General features: G+C 35.2%; 1 protein-coding gene across 1 annotated transcript in view; it reads left to right on the top strand.

The window, feature by feature from the left end:
- LOC114454050 (cadherin-7-like) overlaps positions 1-20,612 on the top strand; it is a 192,430-nt gene that overhangs the window by 69,437 nt on the left and 102,381 nt on the right. The window contains exon 3 of the mRNA XM_028434147.1: positions 12,343-12,637. Within this exon, the coding sequence (XP_028289948.1) occupies positions 12,343-12,637 (295 nt within the window). The remainder of the gene's footprint in view (positions 1-12,342; positions 12,638-20,612) is intronic.

The following is a 20,612-nucleotide window of genomic DNA, read 5'->3' as shown; positions in this document are numbered from 1 at the left end:
ATATATATATATATATATATATATACATATATATGTGTGTGTGTGTGTGTGTTGATTATAATGATTTAAATAATATTGTACTTTAATAACTTATTCAAGGAGCTCTATAGGTGGATGGTTTTCAAAGCTTAAAAAAAAAAAAAAAAACCTTTGCAAAATCAAATAACAGTAGTTCATATACAGTAGCTTAAATAGAACAGTTTGTCTTCCGTTCTATAATTTTGTATGTTGATATTGGCTTTACTACATTCAGATGTATTACAGTATTGGCAGGGTGTCTGTTATTTATCCTGTGACCCTGTATGTGATAAAGTGCAGGTGGAGGATAAATGAATGGATGTTATTGACTATCGTTTTACATTTACATGATTGGTTGCAAGAGCGTGTTAAACGGATTCTTTGTAATAGTCTAAATGCAATCAATGAAGTCTTGTGCTTCAGTTTCATATGATAAAAAAATGCACTGCTCATAGAAGTTCATTTCAACAGCAAGCTCCTATATTAGTCTTAGCTTTTATATTTTTGATTTAAAAAAATAAATAAACATATTTAGCCACCAGAAAGACATTTAATTTTAGCATTAAAACAAATGTGGACAGCAAAGTTTATCAGTGCATTAATTGACTATAATATATTTAAACAGCTCTTTTAAGTTTTAGCATGGCAGAGGTGTAAAGAGTACTAATATATATCCTACTCGAGTAGAAGTTACTTGATGGAAATTGAACTCAAGTACAAGTACAAGTAAGTCATACATAAAATACTCAAGTAGAAGTAAAAAGTAGCTCAATTAAATAGTACTCAAAGTAGTATTTGTTGTTAGGGCCGGGCATATTGTGGAGTTTTCTATTTTGGCATTATAGAAAATAACAATATCGCCTAAATCTTATCTATATATATATATATATCTTCTTACTTGTTTTTATTTATACAATCACACAGCCTCACAGAGCTTAAAAAAATAAAAAATAAAAAATAAAAGTAAGAAGAAATCAGGGCGGAGCTGCTTTCTTCTTGTAAATAGGATGTTACATTTTATTTTTGTACAGCTGTTTTACTGTATTTTGGACTAAATGCTGGAATTCATTGGATTTTTGAATGTCTAAGGAAAATTTTGAGACCATTTTGTTTATGTCGCCAGTTTTTTTCCAAATAATTGAATGTTTTTGCTGTGATGGTTGTGTCTTAGAATGGTTTATATGGTTAAAAACTGAAGGTTTTCAGCTCTCATGCTACTGTATTTGAGAAGAATTTAATCCCTTAAGGTTGAGAAAGAGTGAGAACATGCATTTTGACACATTTTCGGGGTTTTTTTGTCATCAACATTATCAATTATTAAGTTATACACATTGTGGTTGGCGAGATGGTCTTAATATTCTATTTTTCCTTTGGCAGTGGATATCCGTACGATTGCCGTATTATGTACCAACATTCTATCCGTACGCAGCGCCCCTCATTGGCCAGTTTAAGTCACGTGACTAAGACTAAACCTTGCCCTAACCCAAACCCAAGCCGTAACCCTAACCCTAAGACGCTACGTACGTGTACTTCGGTAAATGTTCCAATAGCATCGGGGGTTGTCCGTACGGCAACCGTACGAATAGACTTTCTCCCCCTCCATCTATGCTTGAGAGTCATATTTTGCTTTGACACCATGTGCTTACACAGGCAGTGATTCATCAAACACAGAAATCCCTTATTAGCTTGTTGACTGAGGTCAAGTCTCACCTCTGAAAATCTAAGTTAGTTAGGATTGAGGGCATCAGGGGCCCATTGCACAAAAGTAGGATTGAGTCGGCCAGGATAAATGACTGAGCTGAGTTCAGTGAATCCAAAATATGGAAGCATATCTGTACCATAATTCAATTTAAAATGGATTAACAGAAATGCTTTTTCATTTTCAGAATATAGCTGCATTTTTTCCTCATAAATAAAATGAATAACAAATCATCCAAACTGCATTTTCATTTTATTCTTCAACACTTTCTCATTTTCATGATAAAGGAAAATTACATTTACCCGCAAGTTTTCATTTTCAAAAGATGGCCCAGCAAATTGTTGCCAAAATTCAATTTGAAATGGAAAATTAAAAAATTTAAATGCATTATCAGAAAGGCTAATGCATTAAAGAATGTAGCTGCATCAAATTGGTAATAAATAATCAAAATTGTATTTTCATTACCTTCTTCAACACTGCTCATTTTGTGACACAACTAAAGAAATCAAGGAGGTCAATAAATTTTTGGTTTTCACGCCCCACCCTCTTCAAAAAGTGTAACACGTTTGCTGGTTTGATACTTATTTTCAGTCTCAGTCAGATTTGGTTGTGCTGGACCTAAATATCGAAGCTTGCGTTCATTTGGTCGAACGCACGTTGTACGCTCAGATATGAACGAACGAACGGTTGATAAATGAGGGCCATTGTGTAGTGGGAAGTGGAATAAGTGACTGAGATAAGGCATGACATAAAATAGATGATCCTTGAATTTAGCCTGGTCTGGAACAGGCTAGCTCCTCCATACATCTCCATGGTAACTCACATCACAAAACATCCCACTTTCCATTTTCTACTATCCAGCTTTTGTACAACCAGATGCCGGATAAATTAAGCCAGGATAACCAAGATATCCCGGCTTAATCCCTTATCTTACTTTTGTACAACGGGCCCCAGGTCTAGGTCATATGGTTGCATTTAGTCATAGTTTAACTTTTGTCGGGTGAAAAGTTGTTCCTGACGAGAAACTGTTATTAGTCAAAGCAATTAACACTGTGCTTAACACCCTGGTGTTTTGATTGTTTTACGTTTTTTTCCCAATAGGCTTCATCATTACTTTCAGCCAGACTTGATTGTTTCATTTTGTCGAGAAAAAAAACACTACAAACAACTAAAGTGTGAAATTTCCAGGCTATATTAAGCATTGCAATGTAGCATGTAAATGCAATCAACACTTGGAGCCGTGTTGGTTATTTGAGTTGAGGCGAATTTACTGAAACATATGATGGTTGACGGACAACATATGTACGTGATTGTGTTAGGAGTAATTTAGGCCTATTTTTGTTAAATTCTCCAATCAGCGTTGCCAAATCAAGGCAGTCACATGACAACATTTATTCAGACTCAAATAGCAGGTGCAGTTATTGGCTAGTAGCAGGTTTATATATATATATGTATATATATATAGTTATTATTATAATACCATTGTATAGGGAATGTGAAACTAAGATTTAAAAACACTCACCAAGGATTTCTTCTTCTCTTATTTACTTGCTGTCAAGTCATCACACTCATCTGTTGGTACAGATTTAAGACTAATAAACAACCTTGAATCAGAAAATAGAAATTTCTTTGACTTACAAAAACCTGTTTGTTTCTTTAGGAAAATGAAATGACACTTCAATTACTTAAAGCCTATATCTCACCTGACACACTGCCAATGTATAAACATCTCAGCATTCAGCACTCCACCTGCATCTGACAGTGCATTTGCTTTTATCTGTTACACAAACGGCATTGCAGCAGTGTTCAGTACAATACAGTGTACAAAAAATAAAAACCAATTATTTGAAGCACTTTTATCTCTCATTGTGGGTTTGGACAGAGAAGAAATGAGTTTTTTGTGCATGTTATTTCCACTTTGTCTTTATCGATGATTAAACACAACATATTGCAAAGAATTTAGCAATTTTGTTATATCTGAGTCTTTTTAAAACCAGTTATTGTTGAGGTTTAATTGCTCTAAATGCATATTTTTTTAATGAAATGCACTTTTAATTCGGAATGCACCAAAATAATTTTTTTGACCAAAACCGAAAACCAAAAATGTATATACTGTGTATATATATATATATATATATATATATAAATATGAATACATGTATTTAGCACTGACCTTGCAACAATAAACAAAATATAACATAAAATGCAAATTAAAATGTTTATCTTGACCCCACTCGTCATTAATAATGTACAGGCCTATAGCTGACTGGGCTGCTGATAGGTAGTCAAATGAAATATGTTTTCTCATCAAAACACAAAGTGCATTTAAGTTATTGATGAAGAGCACAGTCAAATATGTTCCTGTCTCTCACTGTCCGCGCTGCTCTTCTCCGTCTTCTATAACGTGGATCTTGTGCAGTTGCGATGTAGTGCAGAGGATTCAAATATATTTCGGTGAAACGTGTGCTGGCCGAATTTATGCTGCTGACGCGGAGTCATTTTTGGAGGGGTTTGCGTTGATGCAGAGAGCTTAATGTAGCTACTGTTTCGACGTGATGCAGAAACATAAGTCAAACTTGAGTGTATGTTTTAACCTCTGCTTAGAAGATGCTTTAGTGCTCAGATTCATAAATTCTTGTTTCAATACAATTGCTTTGGTGAGAAAAGTGTCTCGGATGAAACCGAAAATGCAATTTTGGGCCACTTTTGACTGAAAATTTTACTACCGATATATTGGTGCATCACTACTTTTAGTGCTTACCTGTCAAGTTTTTGTTTTGAAAATATGGGAAATTTTTAGGTTCCTGCTACGAAACGTTCCATCACCCCAACCAAGCTCCAGTGTCCTTTATATTTATAACTTACTTATAACTTACTAAACACAGTTAGGTGATTAAAATGTGCCGTGAACATTCTTTCTTTATAATAGGTATATGAAGCTTTTTTTTGCATAGCATAGAAATGTTTTTATTTATTTATCTTTTAGTTATTATTACTTTATAATACGGGATATTGTTGGGAGAATGTTGATAAATGAAGATGGCAGGAAAGGGGGGTAAAATACGGTAGTTTCCCAGCCAAAACGGGAGACTTAATAGATGTGGTTGAAACGTGACATGTTTTACAATACCTATAACTGTTACTGCATAATTGTTAAATAAATGTATTTTTTTTAATTGCAAATAAAAATACGACACATTAGTAAAAAAAAAAAAAAAATACATCAAGCTAAAACATGCACATTAAAATGATGCACTATGATTATAGACTTTTTGAACTGTAATAGTAAAATAAATAAAATCTTAATTGAGCACCATGGATTGTAAGCCACCATGTGATCTCTAACAGCCTCTCCATGGTGATTCCCAGCCTCCCAATACGGAGTGAATGCGAGGCTGATTCACTGAGCCCCTCTCCAAGCACAGCTCCATGGCTACTCACCAGAACATAGCTGGGTAAATAGATGAAAAGCTCAGCCTGTTGGGAGCACATCTCAGTGACAGCTGCACTGAAGCCCTTGCCGACATTCTAGTCCTCTCTATGTGTCGGACTGACCCTTGTCTGTACTGTCTGCTCCTCTTATTTGACATTCATATATGTTATTTTCAGCAACTCTGAAACCACTGCCTGCTTTAGATGGCTTGCATTACATGACCAGGAATATCCTGGGTTCTCTGGTAGAATTATGGCACATGTTGGAAAGAGGAACTGTGACTTTCTCTATGAAAGTCACAGTTTCCTGTTGCCTTGTTGTTCCCTGCAGGAATCCTTTGCAACATCAATTTCAGAACAGGAGGCAATGTCAAAGTGCACCAGTTTCACATTTTTATTTTTGGCGTTTGCGGTAGTGTGCTACCTTGTTTGTACAAACCCGGGTAAGCCTGCTGTTTGAGCTGCTGGGTGAAACATCTAGAGGGCTATTGTTGATTGAGGGGCTCTTGCTCAGCAGCATAGGCTGTTATAAAGCACTGGATCCAGTATTGCTCAAAGGTTGCTTGATGGAATGGCATTTTGAATCTATTCGGGTGGTTTACATTTAAGAGAAGAAGAAAATGGTGCTGACCTCAAAAATGGCACAAATACATACAGTAAGAGAACAATGCCTGAGACATTGTTATCATTTATGTATTGTATCCTTAGAGGTGAAATGGATTACAAGTACTCACTTTACTATATTTGAGTTGCTTTTATGGATACTTGTACTTTTTTCAGTATTTTTTCTAAATCAGTCATTTTACTTGTACTTAAAGGCACACCGTGGACTATTTGACCGAAAGATTTGACCAATATGAGTTATTTTAAATGATTCCTCAGGCCAATATACAGCGCTTGACAGTATCAATACTCAGAGTGGGGCTTCCCTCTTGAAATACCAACTATGTAAGTTTGGAGAGACGGACCGTCTTTCGCCAGGTCATGTGACTTGGAGAATGTTTCACTTTACGGCAGTCACGTGACCACAGGCTCGGATATACATAGTTCCCACGTGACGTCACGACCTACGGGCATTTCCCGACCTGGCACCATTGCTGTGGGAAGCTGAAACGAGTTTAGCCTCTGTTTACAGCCAAAAAAGCACAATATGGTAGTTTTGTGTTGGGTTAATGGGTTAATACTTTCAGTACTATTTAATTGGGCTACTTTTTACTTGTACTTCAGTATTTATGTATGACTTACTTGTATGTGAGTACAATTTAAATCAAATAACAGTACTTCTACTTGAGTAGGATATCAGTACTCTTTACACTTCTGTATATTCTTTATGTTTAGATTTATTGAGATGGGCTAAGTGTCACAAGCAATGATTAAAAATGAAATCTAAATCTTCACGCAATTTGCACATTTGTTTGCCTAAAAGCACAAGTGTGATACAGTAGTATAGATATGGCCTCTTTCATGCTTTATACTCTTTTCCCTTGCCATCAGGTAAACAAGCAAACACAAAGCTATGAGGCAGGTCTCTGGAGAGCAGCCAGCATACAAAGTGACGATAAGTGTCAGCAGTGATTTTAGAACGGTTCATGTTCAGATCCCTCCCTCACAAACCCAGGGAGTGCCTTTGAGCTACCGAGCTCCGCTGCATGCTGGGTTAAACTCACCTCAAGGGAAACAAAGAAAAGAGTACCACAGTGAGTATTTACCTTTGGGCAAGTAAAGCAAACTATAGTGCTCTGTAAAAAGTAAGGAAGTGTTGAAACAATAGAAGAAAAAGGCAGACGGCAGTTCTTACATGTGTTGGATCAGTTTTGGATAAAGTTATTTGGCCAGATAGTCACTGGTAGAGATTTTTATCAAACAAGGCTTAGAGTCAGTTGCTTTTCTCGTCTGTTTCATCTTACCAACAGAAAAAAAAAAACTTGGAAATGCACCAAACAAACCAGTTGAGTGAACAGACCACATAGTGTGCGCGACCTTTGACCTGCCTTGCATGCTTTGCGTCCCGTCAGCATTGTCCTCTTGGTTCATGGCATTTACTGGAAACTGCACGGGCGGCTTCCTCCAGATTAAATGTTGACTCTCTCCACGACCGACATTTTGCCCCAGGTTTACTCTTGACAGGGGCAGGTTGAATAAACACAGAGGGCTCCGTAACAGAGGCCATATATGCATGCTTGGGTTGGAGGACAAAGCCAATGCAATCATCAAGCCCCCAGCCTTGGCATCCATCAGTAGGCTGATGGATTCCATTAATAAAGGACCTTTGGAGTTGTATTCTCTGTTCAGCAGTTACTCCACCAAAATAATATTGATCTAATCATTCTCCACCCTTTGCGACACAGGTTTCAAATTTAAAATACCATTGTTATTTATCCAATAATGAGATGTTGACATTTACAGATAAATTGAAAGAAGAGTTCAACAGTAATCCTCCACGAATATAAAAGCAAACAAACAAAAAAGAACAAGCTGCACAGCGGGCTTTTTGTCATTGTTCGGTTCGACAGGATAAACAACAGGAAAAGCTAGCCTGTAATTGAAAGACTGCTTTAGTGCACAAATTACACTTGTTTGTTTACATCATCAGAACATGATCCCAACAAGCTTATTTCTTTTGATATTTGATAATCTCTTTGTACACCTACTGCTACAGTACATGCTGATTTGTTGTAAAACTACTTTGTGGTTATTAAATACAGGTAATGACTGCATCAACATATTGTTTTTATTACAAACTTACTCTTACCATTTCTATCCAAACCAAATTGTCTTTGAAAAGTATACTTTTGTCCTCAACAACAAACTTGTACTTCTCTAAGTTGTACTTCTTGTATAATTAAGAAGAACAACATAATCAAGATTATAGAATACAAATAATAAGAATTCAAAAAAACAATTAGGCTGTTGGAGAAGAAAGTAAGGAATTGAACTGATTTTTATCTTCAGTAGTTGCCGACCTTGCCAGAAGAAGAAGTAAAGACCTAAATGTCAGACCATTCAGAAAAGAATGTGCATGTCTGCAGGCGTTACTCGGTCCCTATTCAAGTTTATGAAGATTGTTTGAAATTAATATTTGAAGCTCCATCTGACATTAGGGAAATCTCCTTTTACTTATTGGTTCTAGAGAAAATTTGCCAAGTTAACAATTGTACTGATATATGGATCTCAGTGTGATGAAAAGCTTACATTGAGAGTAGGGTTTCATTCCACCAAGGACCTTTATTCACTTTATAGCCCAGTCATAGGCTGCAATTTCACCTACACTGGCTTGTCGACCACACTGTCAAGTAGTTTTGAGTATGTTCCTTTGCTTTTGTCTGCATTTGGTGACTTTCCCTGACTTCACATCCCTGGCAAACAGCAGCCTCTTGTTGGAACTGGGTTAATGTAGACAAGGTACTTGTGAGACCTGATTCATTGCAGAGATTCAACTTTTTAATCCAGGTGTTTCATGAATTTACCAGCTGTGTTTTGTGCTGCCGTGGATTTAAACTGTGAGATTCTACTGTAAAGAATCTACTGCATCACACACCTACTGTGTTTTGAAAGGGAAATGGTACATACATTTTGACTCAATATTTATATATATATATATATATATATATATATATATAAATATATATAATATATATATAATTTTGAATCTTGAACTTTAGCTTGTTGAGCGTGTTTGTTTTATCTGCACGTTTGCACACACTTTATGTAACTAAATGTCTTTGCGAACATTGCATTTTTTTTAATGGGTAATATAAATCAAAGGTGGAAAGAAATTGACATATCTTAGCAACAGATACCAATATGTACATATACACAATGTCAACACTGAAAAATAATCACACATGGGGTTCCACAAGGCTCTATATTGGGTCCCAAACTGTTTATCATGTATAACGATGTTTGTGATATTTTGGAAAACTTAAAATGTTTATTATATGCGGATGATACCAGCCCGTACTGCTCAGGAAAGGACCTGAAACAGCTTTTTGCTACAGTAGAGGACAAACTTAGTTTGGTTTGATCTAAAAAAAAACTTTCAATTAATCTGAGTAATAGAAAATACATTATTTTTGGAAAAAGAAAAATCGTTGACATAAAAACAAAAATAATGATGCAGGTATTGACTGACTTTCTGAAAATAATTTTTTAGGAGTTACCATTGATGGAAAACTTGAATGGAAATCACATATAAGTACATTAAAAACAAAATTAGCAAAAATTATTGCTGTAATTGGCAAAATGAAAACTATACTTGACAAAAAATATATATTCTGTTACTATATAACTCCCTCATTCTTCCTTACCTAAATTTTGGCTTGGAAATATGGTGAAACAACTACAAATCCAATACTCATCCTATTTTCTTACTCCAACAAAAGGCAATGCAAATTATCACTAAAGCAGATTTTTATGCACCAAAAAAACTTTTTTGTAGAACTAAAGTTATTGAAAATCCATGATCTTGTTGACCTTAACACATTAGTAATGGTGTACAAGGCACATAATCATCTTCTCCCTCCTCATATCCAGGAAGTTTTTGAACACAGAAAAAGTCAGTATAACCTCAGAGGAACCGGCATTTTCAAAAAAGTAAAAGCTCGAACAAATAAAAAAAAAAGTTGATGTATTTCTGTAGGAGGTGTTAATCTGTGGAATGACTTGAAAAATCAATTAAAACAGTCCGTAACAGTCAAAGCTTTCAAAAAGACGTATAAATCTACTATAATTAAAAAACATATAAGCTCAGGATGAATAAAGTAAGCAACTAATGAAAAGACTTTAATACATTCATAATGGATGAAATTAATTCAATGATGACATGATTTAGTTTGAAAATAAAGTAGCATGAAATTAAAATGAAATGTATGTTAAAATAACGATTATAAATATATGTGCATTTCTTTTCTGTTGGTCACTTGAAAATGTTTATTATAAATATTTGTATTTTTGTCTTATGGAAGTCTGTAAACAGGGTTAGACATACAAAAAGTATTAACATCACCTTAAACCCTTTCGGTCGTGCTGTACACAAAATAATGGAAATGTTTTGTTTAATGTTTAATGGAATGAAATGAGTGAATAAACTACTACTACTGCTTAAATCAGCTTGTGCTGAATTCTTTTATTTATTTTTGTGATTCGGCTGAGCTTTCTGTCAAACGAGCAAGTAGCCAGTTTGCAATATATACAAGTATCAGAGTTGTACATGCAGTTAAAGCTGGGTATACTGGCTTCTTGAGAACTACATTTCGCCTCTTTGCTGATGATGTAGTGCTATTGCCTTTATAAGGCCTTAAACTATTTTGTTGCTTTTTGAAATGAAACAGCTCAAGGTCAACACAATAAAGTACATTTTACAGTATTGGGGGCAAAAGGTGAAGCTAGTATAACTATTTTTAGAAGCGGTATTGCAATATTGGGATGACGTCCTCTCACACACTCTAACATGTATCGATACCAGATAAATGGTGGACATTATCAATTGCATCTGTTTACATATGTATTAACTGACATTAGGTTTATAAGAATTGGAGATTTGGACACTTTGTCAAATTGGGTTTGCTTCCTTGTGTTGCTTACCAGCTATCTACTTTTTACAATTGATACTAGCCTGAGAAGCAATACTTTGTAGGCAAGTTGACAAGAAATCAATAGAGATGTTTCTACCTGCACTGAATTTTTATTTCCATGATTTCACTACCAAATCTTGGTCCATTTATTGGATGCTGTGCTGCTGTGATGATTTTCATGTTTGAGGTGATAGAGTAAAGACTGCCTGTTTAATGCTGACAGCTCAAAATGCTTCGTGTGCCACAATGGCCTTCCCCCAAGATATATGTCAGCCTCTATGATCGCTCAGATGTTAACCATCCTGATGGGGTTGATGGCCATCAGACAGCTCTGACTTCAAACAGGACTGTTCAAGGTTTGTTGAGTGTCATGATAATTTTAATGACTTTAGAGTTGTTCAAGGATTATTATGTTAGAGCCTCGACTTGCTATTCACGACTCTAGAACTTTATTATAGGAAGTGACTACAAATGTTCACCCCAGTGCTATAATAGGATCTTTTTTTCTTCCCTTCCATTTAAAAAAAAAAAAAAAAAACACAAAACTTAGCTTTTGAAAATGGTGGAATTATTTATTTAGATATCAAGGATGGCTTTTATTTTACTTACCTTTGAAAATAGACATCTTATAAGGTCATTGGGTGTAAATGATTTGACAGCAGGGCTCCTGTGCATACTTTTAACTCTTACCATTGATCTTCTAAGAGTACTAGATCCCCTTAATGCTTGTAAAAGTAGGCAAAGTCATTGTTTTATAGTTGATACAAAAGTTGACTTGAGTATTCTTTAAGGAATAGGGAGTGGGACCTTGATCTCACTGGTAGTTGTTGATGAAGAATGGTTGTGTAACTATTAATCCCATATCAAGTTAGATTATCATGTTGCAGCACAGGACTTTATTCACTTTATTTATTCTGGAAAAATGCAAATTATGATGGGATTTTCTAACATAATTTATGTGTAAGTGGTGCACGTTGTGATCTTTTGAACTCATTTGCATATTTGCTCAATAAAAGTGAATCATTTGACTGTGCTGGCTGCACATACAGGGCGACCGTTGCTCAGGTGGTAGTGGGTCATCTTCTGATCGAGAGGTTGGGGGTTCGATCCCAGTACCTGACTATGTGTCGAAGTGTCCTTGGGCAAGACACTGAACCCTAAGTTGCTCCCAGTGGTCGACTAGCGCCTTGCATGGCAGTCCTGTCCCATTGGTGTGTGAATGTGAGAGTGATTGGGTGAATGAGCTGATATGTAAAGCGCTTTGAGACTGCTTCAGTGTGGTGATAAAGCGCTATATAAATCAAGTCCATTTACCATTTACATACAGAGCATCACCCTGAGCAAAAACCATTTACATGATGTAAAGCTGGAACATTCCATTGGGCATTAACATTTTTTAACTGCATTTGGTGTTTATGTGATGAATTACCAGCACTGAATGAACAAAGTGACAACTAGTTTTGGGCATAATTGAGTTTAATTCAGCTTGTTATCGCTGAATGGGTAATGTGAAGAATCAATCTCACTTGTGTAGTAAAGTTATGATTTAGTGAATCTGATTTGATGGACTGAAGCCAGTCACATATAATGTTGTTTTTTGTTTTTTTCTTTTTCCAACAGCTTCACTCAGATGTGGATAAAGGGGATGGCAAAGTAAAGTACGTGTTAACTGGTGAGGGTGCCACTTCTATCTTTACAATCGATGAGAATACAGGAGACATCCACGCCACCAAGCGACTTGACCGAGAAGCCCAGGCTTACTACACCCTTCAAGCTCAAGCTGTTGACCGCTTCACCAACGTACCAGTAGAGCCCAGGTCTGAGTTTGTAGTCAAGGTCCAGGACATCAACGACAATGAACCCAAATTTGTTGATGGGCCGTACCTGGCAGGAGTGCCGGAAATGTCACCATTAGGTAAGCCTTTGATATACTGTTTGATTTTGAGCAAATGCAATAATTATACAGTGGTTCTCAAACTGTTTTGGCTACCCCCTTTCTCTTACTACTGAAGTACCCCCTTTGTCCGACTACAACATTTTGCTAAGAAAACTATTTAAAAACAACTATAAAGCACAATGATGGAATGAACAAGTGATAACACACATTTTAAAGAATCTCATTTTGTAAATAAGTGGAATTTTGATATCCAGACATTTTTTTTTCTAATTATATACATATATATATATATATATATTTTTACTGTATTTTAGTACTGTATTTACAATTTTTTTTATTTCACAAAGTGAAAGTATAGAAATACAGTGTTTAAGATTGTGTGTTGTTTTAATCAAAAAAGGAATAATAATTAAAAAAATTCAAAATTATTTTTTGATTTTTACAGAAATTTCAGGCAACCCCATTCAAACTTCAGGTGACCTCACATGGGGTCCCGACCCTAAGGTTGAAAAACTCTAATTTAGTAGCTCCTGAATAGATTTATTTCTGTAGTTTTTATTTTTTCCGTTCATATCACGCCTGGGGTTGGACCACGACTGACACTTTATTTGTTAATTTTCCTTTCTCTCTCTCAAGTACCCCCTGTAGCTCCATTGCGTACCCCATTTGAGAAACACTGCAATAATACAAGAATAAATGGTAACACTTTAGAATAACTATCAGTAATAAAGTGTTGGTTAATGAGTTAGAAATTGCTCATTGAATATTTGCTTACTATTTTTATAACTGTCTTATGGATAACCAATGGATAACTTAGAAGTTAGCTACAAGTTTGATTTTCAAATAATTAATTTTCATTTTATTGCATAAAATAAGTATTTGATACAATAGAAAACAATGGAACTTGATATTTAGTACAGAAACCTTTGTTAACAATTACAGATGTTTCCTGTAGTTCTTGACCAACTTATATAACTTTACATCTTAGTAAATAAGGAATAGTTGCAACTTTAGAATATCATCCCAATAACGTATATAAAGTTTTAACTGATACTTAACAAGCCATTAGTAAGTATAGCAGTAATTCTATTACTAATTAATAAGGTATAGTTATAAATCCTCAGCATACAGTTAACATTTGCTTTATAAATTGTTAACTAACAGCTTGTAAGTTATCTATTGGCTATTTACAACTCATCATCTAACAGGTTATTAAGGATATATTAACTACTTATAACATATAGTTATTTAAAGTGTTACTGAAAAAATAGTACAATAAACAAAATATTTGATGCAGATTCCCTCCAGAAAAAACAAAAAAAACAAATAATTACAAATGCTTCTGTATACACATACTTTTTGTTTTTGAAAGGGAGTGGTTGGAAGTATAAAGTTATTAGTCCCACCCCTTTTTCTATATTCCAGTCACGAATAACCAATTTCCAGCATCCTGTTTCCCAGCTATTGCTGCTGTTAATACATTAAGTTTGTCTCATCATTATATGATTTTGATTAGATACACACAAAAAAACATATTACACACTTTCCAAATCTTCATACATTATAAAGATATGTTCCTTTATATTTTCTTTCAAATTGCATGATATTTGTACACTCTTTAATTTCCATTGGAAATCTGTTCCAGAATTGTATTCTACTTACTGATACACAGAAGCTGTTCCTTGTTGTCAGTACTCTCACACACTTTAAATTAACTTTACTTCTCAGTTTGTAAGCTCATTCCCTCTAAATAAAAACACAAATCTATGATGTAGTAAAATCCACCACTGACCAAACATTTAATTTTATTTTAAATCTCATTTTGCACACTTCCTTCTCTCATTTTCTCATGTACTTTGACTTGCCTTCCTTCCAACATGTGCGTTTGATAATTTTCCACCCCACTGAATTCCTCTTCATTTCTCTCAGTCTTTAGGTCAATGGGGGATTGGCATGTGTGCAATATTAATTGGAGTCCAGGGCGTTCGCTTTGTCGAACTGAATAAGTACTAATCACAATCCGCTGTTTCACACCACCTGAAGGTCTTTCTGTTCATGTGCTCCACATCAGTTGGAACCTAGGTTAAATAACTTTGATCATAGCTTTCCTTGCGTGCATGTATCAGCTTTTTTTATATGGCTTTTCTTCCCTAACATACTGAATTTGCCTTTTTAGCTATTTATACATTTTCTGCTGAGGTGTTTAATGCATAATGAGGCATGAAGACCAACATATTTAAAATATCGCTCAGGTCTTATGTAAAGGGTAACTGTGTTTTTGTGCTACATTAATCAAATTTAGAGCAATTATTGCCAAAATATTAAAAATATAACATGGGAAAAAAACAGGTTCAAAAGAAAAAAAAAACACAACAATAAAGGTCAAATAGTAAAAGATAGATTGATTGCTATTGGATTTTAAAATATATTACTATCAGAGTAATATGTTCAAAAATAGGGGTTTGTATTACCTGGCATCTGGCGATACGATTTTATATGATATATCCCGACGTTAGCGTATAAGGCAATTATTGCATTTTTATTTATATATATATATATATATATATATATATATATATATATATATGACTTAAGAAACAACAAACAACTAATTTGTAAATGTGTGCACCTTCATGAGGACATTATGTATGAAATAAAAGTAAAAAAAAAAAAAATGATATGGATGCATTTAGAATCGATCCGAGAATCGTGTGACGTAATATCGCGATATATCGCCGAATCGATTTTTTTCAACACCCCTATTCAAAAATACAGAAAAATATTATCAGGTCATCTCTGTTTCACTAAAATTAGTATGCTGTGTTTTTGCAGATAGATACAAATAAACACTGTAAAAATTGAGGCCCAATCCCCAAATTTATATTTTTAGTGGTGCTGCATAAATTGTTAGAATTCACATTTAGATGGTGTCATGGAAGTGTGGTGTTGAAGTTGTGAGGAGGCCATATGCATGCTTATGGATCATCAAACTTCAAGTACATTTAAAATTCAAACAAAAAAATTAAATATAGAGTGTCCCGGAACAAGAATAACTTCCCAGGCCAAACACAAACAAAACAACCGCGGCACTAGGAAAGTGGACATAATCTCGAAAAATTAGTAGAGACGCTTCAAGGAATGTAATCAGAAGATGAAAAACAATCAACAAGTATAGACAATCATGACTCAATTTCTCTGCACGTACACACAAGACAGTTTTCCGAATGAAATAATTCGGATTTAAAGTGTTCCGCTTCGTGTTAACATGGAAATAGTAATTTCGAATTCAGGTTTGAAGAGAAAAGAGGTTTATTTGGTTTTATTCAATACCGCTTTAGGTCTGGGGGTTGGGAAGGGTTCTGATTGGACAGGGGGCGAACGTGACGTATTGACTTCTATCGGAAAACACACACAACAAACATTTTCTTTTCGGCTACAACATAAAATACCACATGATGAGAACTGTTTTCACTTTTATTTTGATTGTAGTTTTGAAGTAGCAGCTTGACAGTAACATACGGTTTCACTATGGTCAGCGGAGCAGGAGAAAGAGAGTAGTGGAGAAGAGAGGCAGAAGACGGTACTTTGGCCAATCATAGCCAGCGGTTAATGCAACAGCTGCTTTGCCTCCACTATACAAGGCCGATTAGGGAAAAATGAACTTTATAAATGCTTGTCATTAGTGAAACTCTGGTGCTTCATGCCCCAATGAAACGTGTTCTTTTTGCCAAGGTCGGTGTGTGTAATAAGTCTGTGTGAATGTCTGCATGTTTATGCTTTCTTCCATCCACTCTTTTCATTATATCCATGTCTTTTATGGCTATTATTAAGTAAATCATCTCGGTTCGAGTCCGGGCGGCCGTCTTGGATTATGTCGTCACCAGCACGTCATCGCGGCAAGTCGAACGAACGGAATTAACCTAAAGCAGAATTAAGTGTTTACAAGATCGATTATTTCATTATTATTTAATTTGGAATCAATAATTAATAATAATGAATTGGAATAAATAAAGTTTAATTCTGAATTATATTTGCATTAGGAATTAAGTATTTACAAGGTCAGTTTAAAGAGGATTTAACTTTTATTCTGAATTAAAGGGGAATTATAGCTCCCATACAAACATGAAAATCTTTCATTGAAGATTTTATAGACTGGGCATGTCTTAACTGCTCTAGGAGCCCAGCCCATAATCAAGGCATTTTTTTTAAATTCCCTCCTAGTGGCAGGTCAGGAGAAAGCAGGGGTTTAGTTACTCTTTAAGTAGAAATTCATCATGGAAAAAAACCCAATGAATACCTCTTGACAGAGGCCAGGAGTTGTTGCGTACTACCAGGAATGATAGCCTAAGGAGGTCTCAGTTAACACATTCTCTTGACAGACCCCACTACAGACTCTTATATTTTGGTTTATTAATCAACGTGTCCTGTCTGCAACTTGCTGCATGTGAACAGGCACCAGTTTGACTGAAAATGCAAACCAATGCAAATAGGTGTCAACAACATCCCGAGGCCATTTTAACCAAGCAGGTGAATATGAATAGCAAGTGAGAGTGACCGCCTTATTGATAAGCCACAGGCTCCCCTTTGAATTAGCTTTGAAGTCATTAATCACCCTCACTAGGATGATTGAAGCTGTTTACCTGATTTCATGTATATTGCTAATTTACCACTGAACTACTTAAACCTTCATTTATCCTACGAAAGCCAGTCCAAGGCTTTCAATGCTGATTTATGATTTGTACACACTTACTGTATTGTAGCTAGGGTGGCAATGTGTCCTGCATTGCACCAGACTGTTCATTTTTTAATGGCCTGTCATTGAATGCAGTCTAATGCCAGTTTTACATTGGTTCTCCTTTTAAAACAATCCCGATTTTATGTTTTATCTAACTGTATAATGACTAAAATAAATAGGCCAAAATTAAAAAAGAATACATATTTCATTCTTAATTTTTGGGGGTACATAAGACGTGACTGTAAGTATCTAAACAGCACAGCTGAGACCAGAGAGTGACCCGCTACAGAGGCTGTGTTGCCAGATTGGGTTCAGAGTTTCTGAAGGAGGCAGTGTCGACTTGATTTTGGTGGAGCTTTGACAGCTCATCGATGAAATTACCAGCTCTATTTGGACACACATTCAGACACATTGTTGAATGGAAAAAAGATAAATATGCAGGAGGCAGACGGAGAAGAAGAAGCTGCTCATTCATGGACTCTTTTGTTCAGTGTTTGAATGGCAAAATGAGAGCTCTGTTTGGCCTTAGTAGCACATTCCACAAATACCTGAGCTAACGTCAGTAACTCCCACTAAATATGAATATGCGTTATTGATTAAATATGTTACTTTTGAAGGGTAATTGTCTGAAAACTACAGCTTTTTTTGGTGTATATGTATATATATATAATAACTGTTTTCAATGTAAAAAGCATTCGATATTGAATCAAATGTATTTTATTTTGGAGATCAATATTTTTAGAAGACTATAAAGAATGTCACTCTCAATTCTCTAATATTTATTTTATATATCCTGGCGTTGTTGAGCTCTAAAACGGTTCTTCCTTTTCGGTGTTATCAAAATGGCTACCCTATTTTTAGCATAAGTAAAAATCTACTTTATAGACTTTAATCCTAACATGATAATGAGTTATGTATGTTTGAATAGTAATGGATAGATTAATGTGTAATCTTTTTCCACCATCTGTAATTGGACTATGAAAGCAAAAAGCACCTGCCTGTTTTATCTGTAATATTTCAGACTTATGTGAAGAAATCTACATTTTATACCACTATATTAAAGTTGTAACATTTTAAGTAGAGGACCAAGTATGTGCTACAGGAAGCCTGTAAGCTGAGGTCTACTAACAAGTGTCTTATGAAAGATACAAGGCTACAAGAGATGTTTTTGGCAACAGATCTTTAGTGTAGGAATATGGTGTCAAGCAACTTCCAATAAACAGGGTTGCTCTGTCATCATCAGTGTGTGAAAATTAAAGTACTACTTTGAGGTTGTTAAGATGGTGATACTGCACCATTTCATATTTTGTGTGCGACACTTGGCCCGACTTTGGCATACTCAAAAAGTACTCCATGTTTTCTTGAATCTACCTTGTAACAGCAAAATACAATGTAGTAGATAAAAAAAATGTATAACAAGGGCATTATAACATGTATCCGTCCTTGAAAAATCTTGTATTTACCTTCTTTCGTCATCGAAACAATTTGAGAAATATTGCCTCGTAGAAATGAACAAAGACTCAAGGCTTACAGAACATTAAAAATCATTACACAGGGAGGCACATGTCCACTCTCAATGTACTTAAAGAAGAAGAAATAAAAGGAGATTCATTTATTGTCATTTTATTGCACATTTTCATTAAAAAAAAAAAAAAACCTGAAAGTGATGGAGAGAAGTATCCAGATGGTTACACACACGTCACAGCATCTTTAATCTTTAATTATTTTGTCACGTGTGAGTAAAAATACTGTAATGACACATTGGTTTTAAGGAGATTTGTCTTAGCTTTCTGAAACTGATAGAATTCTCCCAATAGACCAAATATTAGCGGAGTTACGGTAATTTAAGTTAACTTGTTCCCCAAGATGCGTTCAAATGTCCATGGGAAATCTGGACATTTCCATTAATTTGTCAAATCTGCCCAGACAGGACGTGAAAAGTGGACATATTTGGGTAAAACATATCAAAAGGTAAAACATTTTGGCAGCATTTCCTGAGTGTATTCTCAAGTAATCTAGTTCATTGTTGTTGGCATTGCTTTTTTGTAAATGGTCAACTTCTGCCAGTTCTTTTCATGGGTATGTCCTTTAAGCTTTAGTTGGTAAATCAACTTTTCCATCATATACTGTACATGTCCTGGATGACCTCAAACCAGTGCTTTTTCCCTGGGGATTGCACATTGTACCAGTTTTTGGTTATAGCTTTTTTTTGCTTGCCATCAATACCATTTTAATCAGATACCTGTCATTTGGTTGTACAGCATGTTCAAAAACTTGGAATAGCATAGCCCATTATGAAGTTTATGGTTGTGTACACCATCTTCCAGAAAGGTTTTAGCTTAGCACAGCTCCAAAAACATATGTGTACGGTTACTGTTTTGATCATTGCATCGTCTCCAGCATGGCTGAGGGTTTTTCGACTGTCAACTCTTGATCTGTGGAGTTACCACATTTGTGAGCATGTGGTAATCACACACTTTTCATACCATTCATCATCTGAGATCTCTACGTTTAACGCTGATTCCCATTTGTTTTTAATGTATAGTGACAAGTTTGTTCTGTTCTCTCCTAAGGCTTTGTAGAAAGATGAAATGATGCGAGATTTACCCTGTTGATAAGAGTCGATAGTAATTTTGATTATACAGTTCAGTCCAGTTTTAGGATAAATGTTTACCTCTTTCATGCAATAGTCTCAGATTTGTAAATATCTAAAGAGATCTCAATGTTCTAGTCCAAATTTCCCTTTTAATTCTCGAAAGCTCATGCACTTTCCATCTTTGAGGATGGTACAGAGAGCTGTGGTACCTTTCTCTGTCCATCTTTTGAACCTTAAGTCTTGTACACCTGATAAAATAGTAGGATCATATGCAACCAGGGGTGGACCGGGACCAAAATTCAGCCCTGGCATTTTCTGTCCAGACCAGCCCACTGCATTTTCAGCACCACCACGTAGAAGCTGTTATGTAGTAAGTGATGCTCAATATGTGGCTCTTTAGGTCTTAATTATTCTCCCAAAAAAAACTTAAAAAGGGGAAACCTTAACGTCTTTTTCCTTTGGCCATTTTATAACTTGATTAGTTCCATTTTGAGGACTTTTATTCATTTTTTCTCCCTTTCTTTATTTATTTTCGGGCCACTTTTCATCCCAATAAATACAACTTCTTTCCTTTTTTCCTTACATATTGCCTCTTTTTGTTCCACATTGTTGCCCTTTTTCACTAATGTTTGCGACATTTTGGTTATTACCCTTTACCATTA

Source organism: Gouania willdenowi, chromosome 20, assembly GCF_900634775.1.
Source record: "Gouania willdenowi chromosome 20, fGouWil2.1, whole genome shotgun sequence".
Taxonomy (NCBI): Eukaryota; Metazoa; Chordata; class Actinopteri; order Blenniiformes; family Gobiesocidae; genus Gouania; species Gouania willdenowi.
Note: the sequence above shows the minus strand (reverse complement) of the source record. Positions and strands in the feature narration are given on the sequence as shown.